At 43.4% G+C, this 16,624-nt stretch overlaps 1 protein-coding gene across 1 annotated transcript in view; it reads left to right on the top strand.

Annotated features, from left to right (window-relative positions):
• The window catches only part of sulf1 (sulfatase 1), a 416,345-nt gene that overhangs the window by 372,917 nt on the left and 26,804 nt on the right, over positions 1–16,624 (top strand). The window contains exons 15-21 of the mRNA XM_080194115.1: positions 2,760–3,003; positions 3,189–3,285; positions 4,184–4,278; positions 6,405–6,479; positions 8,555–8,727; positions 12,536–12,678; positions 16,146–16,269. Of these exons, the coding sequence (XP_080050241.1) occupies positions 2,760–3,003; positions 3,189–3,285; positions 4,184–4,278; positions 6,405–6,479; positions 8,555–8,727; positions 12,536–12,678; positions 16,146–16,269 (951 nt within the window). The remainder of the gene's footprint in view (positions 1–2,759; positions 3,004–3,188; positions 3,286–4,183; positions 4,279–6,404; positions 6,480–8,554; positions 8,728–12,535; positions 12,679–16,145; positions 16,270–16,624) is intronic.

Raw genomic sequence — 16,624 nt, 5'->3', positions numbered from 1 at the left:
ATAATTAATGTCTTTACTATACTATAACAGCTTTACTATAACAGCATTGAATGGTGTCAGTACTACTCCATATCTGTAAATCTGCATAAAAGCAGGCCAGTTACTTTTACCTGTGCAGGTGTGAAAGCTGAAAGTTGGGTTTCAATAGGACATTTCCCCCAAGCCCTCAGTCCCATGGTTATCAAATTGAACTGTGGAGCCTGTTCTTTTTTTCCCATATTTCCATTCTACATTGTATGTCTGAATTGTATTTCTCATATATTTCCTTATGAAATTAAATGGCAACGCAATAAGTGAATGGACAATCCCTTTTCATATCTTTTTGCACATTTTAGTCATGTCTTAAAAAATCTGAGATTGTAATATTTACAGCTTACTGCTGTTTTTATTCCCTGATTGTTTCTTTCTGATACTTGCTTTTGTGTTCTTCTGCATCTGATGTTACTATGACTCTCTTCTGCTGATTCTCTACATTTCTGTTCTGATACTCTGCGACAGGTTCAACAAGGCACTCAAGGCTGCTTCAGTACAAACCCTATCATGTTCTCAGCCACCTTCCTGTCCAGTGTGCCAAATCCTCCTGCTGTTCAACTTACCTCTCCCACTGCTGATACTGAGCTCTGTGCCAGCTGATCCATTCTCACCATCCCTTTACACACCTTCTATTCAAATGTCCATTCACCTGTGAACAAGGCCCTCACCGCTGTTAACATCCTCATAGAGACTGATAACTAAGAAAAAGAGATTGGAATTCCCGGTGACCTACTTAAAGGAGTCACATGACAAGATTTCAAACCTTTGTCATAACAAATGAAAATCAAGATTGATGGAATTTTACCTGGTAGGCAATTAATACACTAAACTGTAGGCCATGTATTCCTTATTAGTTTCTTAACACTGTTAATAATTCCACACCACCTTTATGCATCATGCCTCACCTCCACAAATTGTAGTCTTTACAGGAAGCAGGCCCCCCACCACCAAACTCACCTTGGGGGGAGGGCAGTAAATTATATCTCTATTTCCCTGGGTCTCTGTCTGTCTCTATCCAGGGTTTCTGAGTCTGTAACTCAGTCTGTAGATCAGCATAAAGGCAGGTCAGTTACTTTTACTCGTGCAGGTAAATCTAAAAGTTGGGTTTCAATAGGACATGCCCCAAGCCCTCAGTCCCCATGGCAATAAGGCCACATTGGCTTCTTATCGGGCAGAACTACTGGAGGTCTCACACTCCATTTTACCTGGAATAAAAAGGGACAGTTTAAAACACAACCATCTTGTAGTGTCTTGCAGCCAAAGCACCAGTTTAAAACATAACCATCTTGTAGTCTGTTGTAGCCACAGCACTAGTTTTCTGGTGCACATGTTAATATCAGTACTGAAAGTGGAATTCTGCTTTTTATTTTTCTGCTTTTGGTGTTAGTTTTGACAAGAGCAGTGAAGAAAGGTTCTCTCATTCCCAACTTGCTTACTTTCTGTCCTAAGGGATTTTGCAGAGGGCAGTTCTCATGGTGACTGCAGCTCTTTAGCATTCCACTCCTCGTCATTCGTGCAGAAGCCCAGATGGTTTGTGCGGGCTGTTCAACCATGAAATGCATCAAAGCTGTGCTCATTGTCCACAAGTGCACATTCCATCAAGAGGCATTAGCTATTGCTCTGGATTGGGAAACACGACTGATTCAACCTCTCTTCCCATCCCTGCAGCTAAGATCAGCTAACTTGTGGGTTTAATTAGGGTAATGCAGGTCTGTGAGACCGAATGCTGAATACAAGAATAATTCTGGATGTTAAAATCTAGAAATCCTGGGAATGAAATGCTGCTCCATCTAATATTTCATTGCAGGAGAAGGAATAGAAGTGGATAATTCTTGTATCATATAAACCAGTTTTAAGCACAATGATGTTTGTCAAAAACTCATCTAGCCAAAGAAAGCATAAAATATTGTTTTCACTGCTTTTCTACAGGCAGTGGAATCTTGTTCATCTGTTGCTAATCAATAAGTCGACAGTCAGTCTAAATCCTCTGGCTGTACCCAAGCCCATCGCACTACAGATTGAACAGTGACTGTTGCCCCATGTGATAGACCTCCCAAAATGAGCTCTCAGTAGAGCTTCAGGGATCTGAATTCAGCCTCAGCTTTCAGCTTAACTCCACCACAATCAGTGGACAAATAAGGGTCATGTGGTGTAAGACATCTGATGGGTACCGCTGCCAATGGAGAGGTTTGTAGCCCTCACAACACTGCTCCTTTCAATCAGTGGCTGAAGGCGATGGCAAGAACAGAGGCAGGTAAATTTTAAGATATAGCGATTCTCCTGAATTTTCCCAGCCAATAGGTGAGAGCAGGTTTCTGTAAATGATAGTACTGCATTGACCTTTCTACATCTTGGTTTCTGTTGTTCTAACTTCTCTTCAAACGGTGATTTGAGCAGCTGGGTAGTGTCCTCCTCATTGAGGGTAGCTATGCCAGTGTGAGGCAAGGTTAAAAGGTAAGGTGGGATTTTCTGCCCATCCCCTGCACCGTGCTCTGCAGAGGTGGCCCATCATTGGCTGGAGGCGGGATCTTCCGGTGCCATTGCTGTCAATGCGGTTTCTTGTTTCTCGCACCCTCTGCCGCAGGGGTCTTGTCGACGGGACAGAAAGATTCCGGTGGCGGAAGTGGCCGGAAAATTCCACCCATCGTGTTTTCACAGTCACACTTTGAGCTGTGTTCATGTTGTCAGTGGCATCTGTATTAAAGTGTACTCTCCCTTCCAAACAGAATTTAAACCTCGTTTCATTCACACTCGACCAATCCGCTCCATTTCAGTCGAATTAGAAGGTGAGATTTATGACATTGACCTGGAAATTAAAGAACTCAAGTCACTGATGGCAAAAAATGTTAGCACGGGCTATTACCAAGAGGAACGCTCAGCTGAAGAGGGAGATGAGAGCAATGAAATGATTGCTGAGGACAGCAGTAAGGCTGACGAATCAGTGCTAGATTCAGTCAAGGTCACACACAAGTAAGTCTGGCTTACTCACTCAGCAATTATATTCTATAAGCTTTGAGATCTAGCTTTCCAGTGCAGCAGTATCTTGAAGGTATTTATAACACGCCCCTGGCTGTTTATCTATGAGGCTTTTACCACAGAAATTTCTAGTGTGTATCGTTAATGCGCTCTTGGATTCTCTTGTTTCTTTCCTGAAGGTGTTTCATTCTTGCCAATGACACTGTGCATTGTGAGAAAGAGCTGTATCAGTCAGCTAGAGCATGGAAGGACCACAAGAGCTACATAGACAAAGAGGTTAGACATTTTCAAATCAGTACACAGCTAATGTTCTCATTGGCATTCTGCCTGGCACTTGTGGGTCTTGCCCATCAGTCAGACAACTGGCAGGGAATCTTCCATCCTTTCCATGGGGGACGCCTAATGGAATCAAGTGTCTTCCAAGCATTTAATTGGGCAGTCGGGCCTGATTTGTGATTGGGGTCCCCGACAGCAGAGATCCCTCCCTCTGCGAGCTGCCAGCCAGTCAGAGGGCAGCAGCTCTTCATACTGCCAGTGTCAGTGGGAGAAATGGCTGCTGGCAGCAATGCATCTACCAGAGGCCTAGGATCAACATGGAATCGCAGACCAAAACCAATGGCAGGTTTGTGGCTACGGGATAGAGGGGAGGAGCGGGCAGGGGTCATATTCAAGGGGAAAGGAGGTCAGCAGCAAGGGCAGTGTGTGGCTCTTTGCTGCCACACCGATGCCCAATGCCCTCGATCAGGCACAGAGCAGATTTGTTGGGCAGCCTTCCAAGGGCACAAGAAAGCTGTGGTCTCCGTTTGATCCCTAAGCCAAAACTAAATTACAGTGGACTGAGGGATGAAAGGTGCACATTGGCTCAGTAATGAGGCTAATTGGCTGTCGACCAGGAATCCCACATCAGCCCACAGCATCCTCTGACTTAGTGGCTGCAGGAGGTGGGGCAGGGGGTTGCCTCTGCCAGGAGACTGATACAGAGCCTTTCCTAACATTAAATGGGCCTGGCCATTATGTCTCCCGTTGCAATGTGCTACATAAAGCCCAATCAAAGGCATTCGCCCAGCAGAAAACTTCCCTGTTAATTCCTGCCTTTCCATTGGGAATAGGAAATCACTGTGACCAATGATATTGTGACAAGAGAAAAGCCTTTTTTTTTGGCTCTCATTTGTAGATTGAAGCTCTTCAAGACAAGATAAAGAATCTGAGAGAAGTGAGAGGCCACCTAAAAAGAAAAAAGCCTGAGGAATGTGATTGCAACAGGAAGAGGTCTGTATGTTTCATATGCTATAAGAACACAAACACTCCTTTTAATATTAAAGGCAATTTTCCTCTGCCTTACCCCTGGGTAAGACTAGTGCAAAGTGGAGGAAGATGTGTGAAGACCCGTGAGACCCTGACTCTGCCACTCTGTGTGACCTGGGCAGGTGGGGGGTCAGGCAGGCAAGTGGAGGGGCAGCTGGGGGGGCATTGCATAGCTCTCTTTCCAGCTGTGAAGGCAAATGGAGAAATGCTACTTAGCATTTACCAAAATGAATTGGAGCAAACATGTCGGCAGCTACCGCCTCACTGCTAAGCAGGCATCCGTTAGGAAGGAAGCCTTTGGCCCAGCCATGTCTTCTTCTCCTCCTCCTCCCTCCCACTTCCCCTCCTCCCTCCCCCTCTCCCTCTCCCCTCTCCCCCCTCCCTCCCCCTCCCCCTCTCCCCCCTCCCGCTCCCTCCTCACCCGCTCCCCCCTTCCCCCCTCCCCCTCTCCCCTTCCCCCTCCCCTCCCCCTCCTCATACCACACCCTCCTGTTCCCTCCCCGTCCCTCCCCTCCCCCTCCTCATCCCACCTCCCCCTCCCCTGTGCCCCTCTCCCTCCAGCCTCCCCTTCCCATCCTCATTCCCCCTCCCCATCCTCATCCTCCTCCCCACTCCTTCCCCCTCACCCCTTCACCCTCCCCCTACTCCCTCCCCCTCACTCCCCCCTTCCACCCCTCCATTCTCGCTCTCTCCCCTCTCCCCCTCCCCCCTCTCCCCAACCCCCAACTCCCTTCCCCCTCCCCCTTTCTCGCTCCACCTCCTCATCCCCCCTCTCCTCTTCCCCCCTCCCCTCTTCCCCCCCTCCCCTCCTCCCCCTCCTCATTCCCCCCTGCCCCTCCCCCCTTCACTGCCCCTGGTTTGATTCCCGACTTGGGTCACTGTCTGAGTGGAATTTGCACATTCTTCCTGTATCTGCGTGGGTTTTCTCTGAGTGCTCCAGTTTCCTCCCACAGTCCAAAAATGTGTTGGTTAGGTGAATTGGCCATGTTAAGTTCAGTGTACCCAAACAGGCATCAGTGTGGCGACTAGGGGATTTTTAGAATGATTTTATTGCAGTGTTAATGTAAGCCAACTTGTGATACTAATAGATAAACTTTAACTTTAGAAAATCGACTACCACCAAATGTGATATCATCAACAAATGTAAAAAATTTCTGTTGTATGTCTGGATCAGTCACTCACTGCCTCCTGAAACATCCTGATTGAGACCAGGGAATCATGGGGCAGGAATCATCAGTCCTATACTCCAAGAAGCAGCATTCGGATCATCCCAAATAGTTATCCAGGACTGTGGGATGATTTTATGCCCCTATTTTCATAAGGAAACGGGGCTAACAAGTCAAGAGTCATAATGTAGTCACTGTCCCTTTGTCCCATTTATCCAGAACGTACCAGTAAGCAGTTGAACAGTATGCTTGTCCAAATCTTACTTATAAAGTGCATACCAGGGGCCAATGTTGCATTTTGGACCACAATTTCATTTTGGTGTTTCACTCAGTGAGTTAGAATCCTGCTATATCTGACAGAAGTGAGCAATGAGGGCTCTGCCAGCAGTCGTTAAATTGATTATTGCAGGTTGCTGAGAAAAAAATCATTTTAAGAAGCATTTGCTCATTTTTTTAATGGAACGAACAGGACAACCTCTTCCTGGCACTGTGGCAATCTTCTGAACAATGCCTGGCCTCCTGTGGTTCTCTCTTACTTCCCACCAGGTCCACCTTCGACGAAGTGACTTGCTAATCGAAAGTGTGTATTACCTCTGGCATTGTTTGTTTGCATTGTGGCACATCTCCTGAAGTACATGGTCAATACTGGGAACTCATGAGATCCAAACCATATCTCTCCTAGTCTGTTACAAGGTGTTTTGGTTCAAAGAGTTTGGAAAAATGATGGGATATGTTAAACACCTGCTTAAACTGAAATAAGTGGGTCGTGTCACCCCATCTAATTTTTTCATAGTTCTGAAGTCAGAATTGATACCAAGACATTTAGTTAGTTTTTCCTCTGAGCTGATCTCACTATAGCGTCTTAACTCTTTTGAGATGCAATAGTCACAAATGGTGATGCTCCTTTATTTCTATTCAATGTAGTTATTTTGGTAGAGATAAAGGAATGAGAAACCAAGGGAAACTAAAGAACAAGAACAACCATCTGCATCCCTTCAGGTAGGTGACAGCCTGTTTCAAGACCGTAAGTTTGTGGTGATTATAGTTACATCAATGGAACATGCAAGATCTTGGCTTGGAACTTGTGTCAACCTTTTAAAATGATTTAAATCACATTATCCTCTCACTGTTCCCAACTACAGTTTCCATATTTTTTTTTGAAAAGTACATAGTTTGATAACAGAACCTTTTTTTGTATCCAGTAATGACGTTGGTTATAGAACATGCCTGTTAAGGAAGTCTTTGTAGTCTTTTGTATGTTAACAGCAAATCTTTATTAACTATTTGTCATTTTTTTCAACTCAGTGGCCGTGTGTTGAGGCTCAGAGTCAGGGATAGGGATTAGTGATGGGTTTCGTTTAAGTGACGCCTCTGAATTAAATACTGAAAGGGGCTTTTCGGGACTGGCTGCAGCCTGAAAGTTAAAAAGGTTTAGGTCACCTGTGTAGGCCATGGACTCTGCATACTGAATTTGGATTTCCGAGGGAGATCCTATTGAGTCCTCTGTTGCAATAAGACTTTGATCTTTAACTTCTAGGCTGTCCTATCTGGAACATTTTCTGGCAAATTTTCTCAGTTTGTAGTTTCACTTGGGAGCTACTTTCAATTCAGAAACCATTGAAGAATTGCTTTTTCTTAGACTTTTCAGCATTCTTTTGAGTTAAGGGTTTTTTGATCCCCATTTGCTACCATGTTGTAATGGTGTTGGTTACAGAACTTGCCTGTTAAGGAAGTCTTTGTAGTCTTCTGTATGTTAATAGCAAGTCTTTATTATTTGTAACTATATACTTATACAGTAAAAGATACAGGCAAGGAGCTAACTCCATGTCTGAGTCTTAACACAATTCTAGCCAACACCACACTGACTCTCGCTCTGGGTCATGTGTCTTCTTACATCATTGTGTGGGCGGTACTATGCTCAGTCCCACATTAACCTTGTGTATACCCGACCCTTACACTACAGTGACCAGCAAATCTGTATCTGCCCAATGCACACATTAAATTTTTATCCAGCCTTAACCAAAAACACAAAGGAAGACATCCCTATGTATCATCTTTCTAGGTATAAGGCATTCTTGTGAAGAGGTGTCCCTCTGCAAGAGGGGTTAACTTTTGCCAAGTTATGGAAGGTTTTGTGGTTGGCTTATGGCCACTAAGAACATTGTCTGCACAAGTTAATTTGAAATAGAACTCTAAAAACCATAGAGAAAGCCCATCACCCTGGATTGAATTTAAATGTAGTTTCCAGAGGTGAAACCACATTAATCCACCAAGTTCTCTTTCAGCTTCAATAGTCCAGATGTAACTTAAGGTGGGAGATCTGTGTGGAACTGGCAATTCAGTGATGTGAGAGCTAGGGCATTTTCACTTCCCAGTATTATTAATATCATTCAGACCCTCCTTCCACTCAAATCAAGCAAGAAGGATAAGTGGGAGCAGAACGAGACTCCACCATGAGAATCTATGGTAATGTGAGATGGGGAGGCCAGAGATTTCCTTATGAGGCTTCCAAGAGCTTCTACTCCTGCCAAATGAACCCATCAGAATATTTTCAAACCTAGGGTGTGCTGCTCCTTGCCACCCAATGCTAGATCCGCCAATGACAACAATTCCCATGAAGATGGTAAGAAGATGCCCAGCTACATCTTTTCTCATTTCCACAAGTAGAACAAATACTTATTTCCTTAAGAAAATTTTGGACCAGACCTGATCTCATTCCCCTGGCCTCCCCTTGCCCACCTCAACCCCAATGAGTTAGTTATTGCCAGTAGGATCTGACAGGCATTCACTCTGGAGGATGATAACAAAGCAGAGAATTGAAATGACCAGACCCTTGCGCTGCCGCCCTTGTGGGTGTTTCCCACTCACACAAGCTCATGTCCACCGTTCTCATAGCTCATATTAAAATCAGCACTTACTCCTCAGAAACAACATCAATGCATATTGTTCAAGAGACCATTTACTGAAGGAATGAAAGCTGCGGCCATGGTATTATTCGAGTAACTTGATGTTAAATGTAATACAGATTATCAAATGACCAATAGGATTACAACTCCATTGCTTGATCTTCTCAGGGAAGCGGCTCAGGAGGTAGACAGTAAACTGCAACTGTTTAAGGAGAATCGGAGGAAGAAGAAGGATCGTAAAATAAAGAAACGTCTGAGAAAGGGAGATGATTGCAGCCTTCCTGGCCTCACCTGCTTCACACACAATAATGAACACTGGCAGACACCACCTTACTGGAATTGTAAGCAGCATTTGTTTTTGTATGATCACAAGGATAGGGCCTGGGTGGACTGTAGTCAGTGCAGATGGGCCAAATGGCCTCCTCCTGCACTGTAAGGATCCTGTGCTTCTTTGGTGAAACATTGTTGGGTCCTTAAAGCAGTACGAACGAGGAGGAATGCTTCAGCACACTCTGTCCACACTTAGGACTCCTGTGTTGTTAGGAGATACTCGGTGCTTCACCAACGGATCCAGCATTGGAAAGGGAGCACCTGCTGGGAACCCACTGCTCTGCCTTTGCTGCCCACCCTCATCCCATGATTTCTCTTGCCATCATTCACCAGTGACCATACTAGCCCTCGTGTGGATGTCATACCAGTAGCAGCTACTATCTCCCCACTCATAATATCCTTCAGTAGAGGGGCCAGCTTCGGATAGGGAGGCCTACTCAGGAGTGAAAAATCAGACCCAAGTCACATGAATTAATCTTGTCCAAAGAGCTTTAAGGAATATCTTACAGGGAGAGAGAGATAGAGATGCAGATGGAATCACTCTGCTAAATCCACACTGTACATATTCTATACTGCAAATACTCTGCTAAATCCACACTGTACACTATCTATACTGGAAATACTCGGCTAAATCCACACTGTACACTATTTATACTGGAAATACTCTGCTAAATCCACACTGTACACTATCTATACTGGAAATACTCTGCTAAATCCACACTGTACACTATCTATACTGGAAATACTCTGCTAAATCCACACTGTACACTATCTATACTGGAAATACTCGGCTAAATCCACACTGTACACTATTTATACTGGAAATACTCTGCTAAATCCACACTGTACACTATCTATACTGGAAATACTCTGCTAAATCCACACTGTACACTATCTATACTGGAAATACTCTGCTAAATCCACGCTGTATACTGTCTTTACTGGAAATACTCTGCTAAATCCACACTGTACACTATCTATTCTGGAAATACTCTGCTAAATCCACGCTGTATACTGTCTTTACTGGAAATACTCTGCTAAATCCACACTGTACACTATCTATACTGGAAATACTCTGCTAAATCCACGCTGTATACTGTCTTTACTGGAAATACTCTGCTAAATCCACACTGTACACTATCTATACTGGAAATACTCTGCCAAATCCACGCTGTATACTGTCTTTACTGGAAATACTCTGCTAAATCCACACTGTACACTATCTATACTGGAAATACTCTGCTAAATCCACGCTGTATACTGTCTTTACTGGAAATACTCTGCTAAATCCACGCTGTACACTATCTATACTGGAAATACTCTGCTAAATCCACACTGTACACTATCTATACTGGAAATACTCTGCTAAATCCACGCTGTATACTGTCTTTACTGGAAATACTCTGCTAAATCCACACTGTACACTATCTATACTGGAAATACTCTGCTAAATCCACGCTGTACACTATCTATACTGGAAATATTCTGCTAAATCCACACTGTACACTATCTATACTGGAAATACTCTGCTAAATCCACACTGTACACTATCTATACTGGAAATACTCTGCTAAATCCACACTGTACACTATCTATACTGGAAATACTCTGCTAAATCCACACTGTACACTATCTATACTGGAAATACTCTGCTAAATCTACATTGCACACTATCTATACTGGAAATACTCTGCTAAATCCACACTGTACACTATCAGTTCTGGAAATACTCTGCTAAATCCACACTGTACACTATCAGTTCTGGAAATACTCTGCTAAATCCACACTCGGGAACTCATGTTTCTTCTAGAAGGGAACCCTGCACCCTAATAATTATTGTGCCCAAATACACAAACCTACCTATTGTCTTCTATGCTCTATTAATAAAGTCCAAAAGACTGTTGTTATTATGTTAACTTTTATCTTCCTGTATGACAGTTGGGCACAAAAAGGAATGTCTTTGGTCATGTTCTTTTATTTATCGGTTTTAAATGAATAGTGATGATAAGATGCTTGTCAGAGAGTCGGTGCAGATTTGATTGGTCAAATAGCCTCCTTCTGCACTGTAGGGATTCAATGAACTTTACTAATGTGTTATAGGCTCCTGGCAGCTTTCACTCTGTATTAGGTGCGACATGACAACTCAGTCATCAGATTATAACATTGCACCCTGTCCTGTAAACCATCATCATTGTGGATCACACCTTGCTGCGGCAGCCTTTGGCAGGGTTCTTTATGTTTGTTTGCGTGAAATTTGACCGTTTTTTTGCAGAGTGTGGTGGTGGGTGGGTGAAGTAGCACCAGCAGCAGATTTCTCCACCGTACTGTTAGAGACATTAAAAAAAAGCAAGAGGTGTGTGCCCACCCCACCGCAACTTCATTTTTAAAGATCAGGGTGCCAATTTTAAAGGCCACCCCAGTACAGAAAGGTTAAAATGGATCTTTCACCCCACGCAACATCCAGGGGGCACTTGCCCAGTCATGACCCACTCACCCCTGAGCAGTGAACTCACCTGAGCTCCTCTGCCTGCCAGATACACACCAAGGGAGACCAGTTATAATTTACAGCAGTGTCTGCTCACCCCATTGTAAATGGATTATTTAGTGGGGAAGAGGAAAGGGTTGATCAGGTGTAGAGACATGATTATAACATGTAAATTTATTATTACTTACAGCCCATGATTTGGGCCCCATATAAAATATTTTGCTCCCATCACCAAACTCGCCCAAGAAGAACAGGAGTTAAAAATCCCAGCCACTGCTTCAAGAAAAAAAGTCCCTTTCAATTCAGCTTTCTGGTGGCTGATCTTCGTGATTGCTTTAAGCCAGTGATCGCTTAGTCATTTTCATTCACACAGTATACTGTAATTAAAAAGAAACTAAATTACAATCAAAATAAAATATCTTGTGAATCAAATTGTCTGAAAATGATTCTGTAACAGTGAACTTTCAGGCCATCCTTTCAATTGGATATTTTTCTTCAGAAATTTATACTGGGTTTACCATTGGTGGAAGTGCATTTGATGGGTGGGTGGTTGAGGACTGAGCCCTCAATGCAAAGAGAAGGCAAGTGGGGGTATAACTGGCAGCAATTTTCACACACTTAATCAGTTCTTGGGAGGGAGCCAAGTTTGCATCAGTTCTTAGAGGGGAGGGCCCGAAACACATTGGCAAGTCCGGCTTCACAGAGATTAGGCACCATTTTTAAAGGGCGACCTGAACTCAAAGTGAAAGAGAGGATTCTCTTCCTTCTTCCTACAGACATCTGGACCTCCCTTTGAAAGAGAGGACCCCCGAGCTCCCAGTGAAAGAGAGGACCCCCTTCCTTCTTCCTACAGACATCTGGACCTCCCATTGAAAGAGAGGACCCCCGAGTTCCCAGTGAAAGAGAGGACCCCCTTCCTTCTTCCTACAGACATCTGGACCTCCCATTGAAAGAGAGGATGCCCTTCCCTCTTCTCACAGACATCTGGACCTCTCCCCTCATTAAAGACATGTTTCCCTAACAAAGATCATGGACATTGGGACCCTCCCAGTGGGTCCCCTTTCTTTTCCCCTCCCCTTCTTGACCCCTTTCTTGTTCTTCACATTGTGACCCCCTCCATGGTGCGCACCCCCCCCCCCAAAAAAAAGGTGATTGGGAGAATTGCAATAGGATTTTGCACTGACACTGAATGGCCTAAACCTCTCACCTACAATTCTCCAACCCTGCCCCACCCTAGTCTGACCCGTACTAGGTGTGATGCGGCCGGACAGTCGCGGCCATTGTGTTCTTGTTTAGACATTAATCTGACAAAGGTTTTTCTCTTTCATTAACAGTAGGATCCTTCTGTGCCTGTACAAGTTCCAACAATAACACTTACTGGTGCTTGCGAACCATCAATGAGACTCACAACATCCTCTTCTGCGAATTTGCCACAGGTTTCCTCGAGTATTTTGACATGAACAGTGATCCATATCAAGTAAGGAGATTTTGTTTGTTTGTCCATTGAAATTTAAAATTACAATAACCGTGAGAGACAACATAGGAAGGCCCTTCAGCCCTTTCTTCTATTTGTAAACCTAAGCCATCAAGAACCAATGGTGCCACTGCACTGCTGGTAGTGAGGTGGGGCAGGATTTCCACCCACTATGATTCCCAATGAGTTGGGGGTTACACCACCATCAAGTGTCACCCTTAGTATAATTATCTGTGAAGGACTTTGACATAATGTGGCACAATCTGGAAGAAATGACAGCAGAAAGATCAACTGCATCCACCCCCTCTCCCACACCTTCCTCACCCAGCGAGGGCAAGCTCTATAATTGTTCAATGTGGATGCTTTGACTGCTAGCCTTCAAGTCCTGAAAAACTATTGCAGGGAATCATGGCATTGGACTTCCAAGAGATTCTAAGCTCTCCTTCCAGATCTGCAAGATGCACAGATACCAGCAGCCCTGCCCTCCCACCGATTAGCTGGCACTCGGATCCAGCAGGCAGCTGGGACTGGCTTTTATCTTCATGATACCATCTCCTCTCTTGATGACAGTTCATGGGTCTTTTCTAGCCAGCCCTTCAGACTCCTGCTTACATTGGTGTCAGGAAATCCACCATGTTTTCCAAGCTTCTGCTGCCCACCTCAGATAACCGCCCCCTCAGTCCCAAAAGATATGTGATTGCACAGTGTCAACAAACAGCACTGACAATGAATCATTGCTTCATTCAGCAATCTCTTCTAATATATTCTCTCAGGATCAGTATTGCTTGTAGACTGTGGCAGAAGGATACTTGCTTGTCAGTCTTCATCATTGTTCATTTAGCCTTTTCCCACATATCTCACATTTGCTCTACATATATGGAAATAAGCCAAATCAATCTTAGTAAGGGCCTCAAGATACAGGTAGGAGAATAAAATATCATTGTCTAAAAATCCTTTCTTTTTTTTTCAAAGCTAATATTTCAGACAAAATTTGTGGTGATTCAAAGCCTGTGAGCTTAACCACTTTTTGGTTTAGTTAGATTTTGGCTCTTCTATAGGTTTAAATTGGGTTCACCTCTGCCACACCTTTGTCACACCAGCAGATGTCTTCTCCTGTAAAATATAACATTTCAAGCCGCTATAATTCCTCATCATGGCATCAAGTTCCTCTTTGAACAATTACAATGATTTTGTCTTCACCCCTCTACCTGGAAGTCCAGACTGTATGCTGATGATTATTTGTGAACATTATGCCAATAATCCTTAATTTACTATTGCATAATTTGATGCTATGCCCTGGTGTAATGCTTTGTCTTTAAGCTGTATTTCAAATTTGCCTTTACTATCCCATTGACTACCTTCCCTTTCCATGCTGAATAGACCAAGTTCCTTCTAACTGTGATGTTGTACATAGTCCTGTAGTTGTTTTTTGAACTGTCTTCATGATTGGAATGTTCCTTTATCACTCCGTGACTAGAACTATATTCAGTCGTTAAGACTGGCCAAAGCATATTTTATGCACGGATTCCTTTGTTTTCTACTCCACTGCTTTAATCTGTTTAGTTCAGCATTCCACTTGCTTGGTTGATTGCTGCTTCCCTGTGATTCAGCATGTTTAGCAATGAATTATCAAAGACACTGGATCTCTTTCACCTTCCTGCTGAGTGATTTTAATACCATTCAGGGAGTGAATTTATTTGTATATTTTCCTAACTTTTAGTCCCCAAGTTCCTCTGACCAAGGTGTCCTTGTGAGTTTGATATCGTATGCAAATTGAGAAACCCCCAACCCTGCTAAAGAATACGTCAAGGAAATAAGTTATTGTTTCACTAAAATTTCAGCACTTGTAAGTAGTGAGGTTAGCACATGAGAGAGAAAGGAGTAGAAGGATATGTGGATAAGGTAAGATGAGGTATAGTGGGAAGAGGTTCATGTAGAGCATAAAGACTGACATATAGACTTGTTGAGCTAAATGGCCCATTTCTATGCTGTAAGCACTGTGTCATCACTATTACTACTATTTTAACTCCTTTAAAAACTTCCTTTATAAATATCTGGTCCAGAATGCAAATGAAACTTAGGGAGCGTAACCATTAACCTAGATAATCTAATACTCTATGGAACAGGATGATCATTGTCTTATTTAGACCACAGACGTGATTCTTAAGGATGTGGAGCATATTGGTATACATTAGCCTGGCTTCAAAACCAACCAGAGAGATGGGTGAGGTGACATTGGAAACAACAAGGAAAATCGGTGATGGTTATCACTACCTCTCCACTGTGATTGTAATTTCCCTCTCTTCATCCTCACTCAGACCACTCCTGGCCGCTGTTTTCTTCCTGGAATGCCACTGCTGGCTGGGATCTATAGGGATGTTTCCCTCCCATTTGCCTCTGGAACCAGGTGATAGGCCTGGGTAGCAACAGTAATGCCCCAGATGTTTCAAATGGAGGGCAAGAGCCTAGTGTAAGACTTTACCCTCCATTTTGTCTTACTAACTTACCTGATGGTGGCCTTAGTCTCACCTAAGACACTCAGTAAAAGGATAAGGGACTTTCTATTCCTTTTATTTTTGCCTCCCACATATTCTAGTGCTCCAGTGACAATTCCATTACACACTGCCTGGACTGGAAGTCACCTGAGAGTAAGCATCCCCCATGAGTACAGAAAGATCCCCTTACCCAAAGACTGAATTGGCTTGTTGGAAACATTATCGTCTTGGCTTCTTGAAGAAAAGTCCAGGCCCTGAAACCAAAGTCTTTCTTTGTACCAGTTACTGATTCAAAACACCTCTATTGTTTGATGCTTTTAAGAGTTGTGTTTCCCAATCCTATTTCACGTAAGATGATAATAGTCTTTGGAGACAACAGATATACATTTCATCACTCTGGTTGGTAGCAAAATTAGTTTCTCAGACGCTAGATATTCTTCCTAGAATCCCTACAGTGCAGAAGGAGGCTGTTCAGCCCATCAAGTCTGCACCAACTCTCCGACAAAGCATCTTACCCAGGCCCACCCCATCCCTGTAACCCCACGCATTTACCCTACACATCCTGGGACACTAAAGGGCAATTTAACATGGTTATTCCACCTAACCTGCACATTTTTGGACAGTGGGAGCAAACCGGAACCCCCGGAGTAAAAACACACAGTCACCCAAAGCTGGAATCGAACCCAGGTCCCTGGAGCTGTGAGGCAGCAGTGCTAACTACTATGCTACTCTGCCACCCTCCTTAAAGTATTCCAATGTGTCCTTTACCTGTTGCTACAGACTATGCTCAGTCTTGCACGTACTCTGAATGTTATCATCAATGGTTTTATAAAATTAGATCCTTCCTATCTTAACTTCAAAGTTAGGGTTTTGGTTCTGGTATTGCGCACCTCAAAATATTGTTATAAACTGCAGCATGGACAGGCGCCCCCATTAGAGAGAAAGCTGATCACTATTTTGATTTTGTGATTTCAGTTGACTAACATAGTACACATGGTTGAACGGGAAATTCTTAATCAGTTGCACATACAGTTAATGGAGTTGAGAAGTTGCCAAGGACACAAGCAGTGCACTCCACGGACCAAGAGTGTGGAAACAGGTAATCAGTGTGATTGTCAAATGACAAAGCAAACTCTCTTCATCATGAGACTGCCATAGAGAAACTGTTGAAGAAAATAGAATTTTCTGCTATTATTGTCAATATCTATCAGCAAAGGATTTGGCTGGTGTGGTTTTCCTGAAACCGCATTCCTTGTAATTTGTTCCCATCTTTCCTTATTTTCTTGATGAAACTTCCATGAAGAACTGCAGATCGCAGTGTTTAAAATGGATAGAATTTCTACAATACACTTGAGTTAAAAGCAACATAAAGTTTACAATTTCACTAAATTGTCCCTATATTGAGAATCCAGTGTATAGCATGTTTCCATATGGATCTCAGCAAAGAACAGCAA

Source organism: Carcharhinus amblyrhynchos, chromosome 8 (assembly GCF_965287045.1).
Source record: "Carcharhinus amblyrhynchos chromosome 8, sCarAmb.v2.hapA, whole genome shotgun sequence".
Classification (NCBI taxonomy): Eukaryota; Metazoa; Chordata; class Chondrichthyes; order Carcharhiniformes; family Carcharhinidae; genus Carcharhinus; species Carcharhinus amblyrhynchos.
Note: the sequence above shows the minus strand (reverse complement) of the source record. Positions and strands in the feature narration are given on the sequence as shown.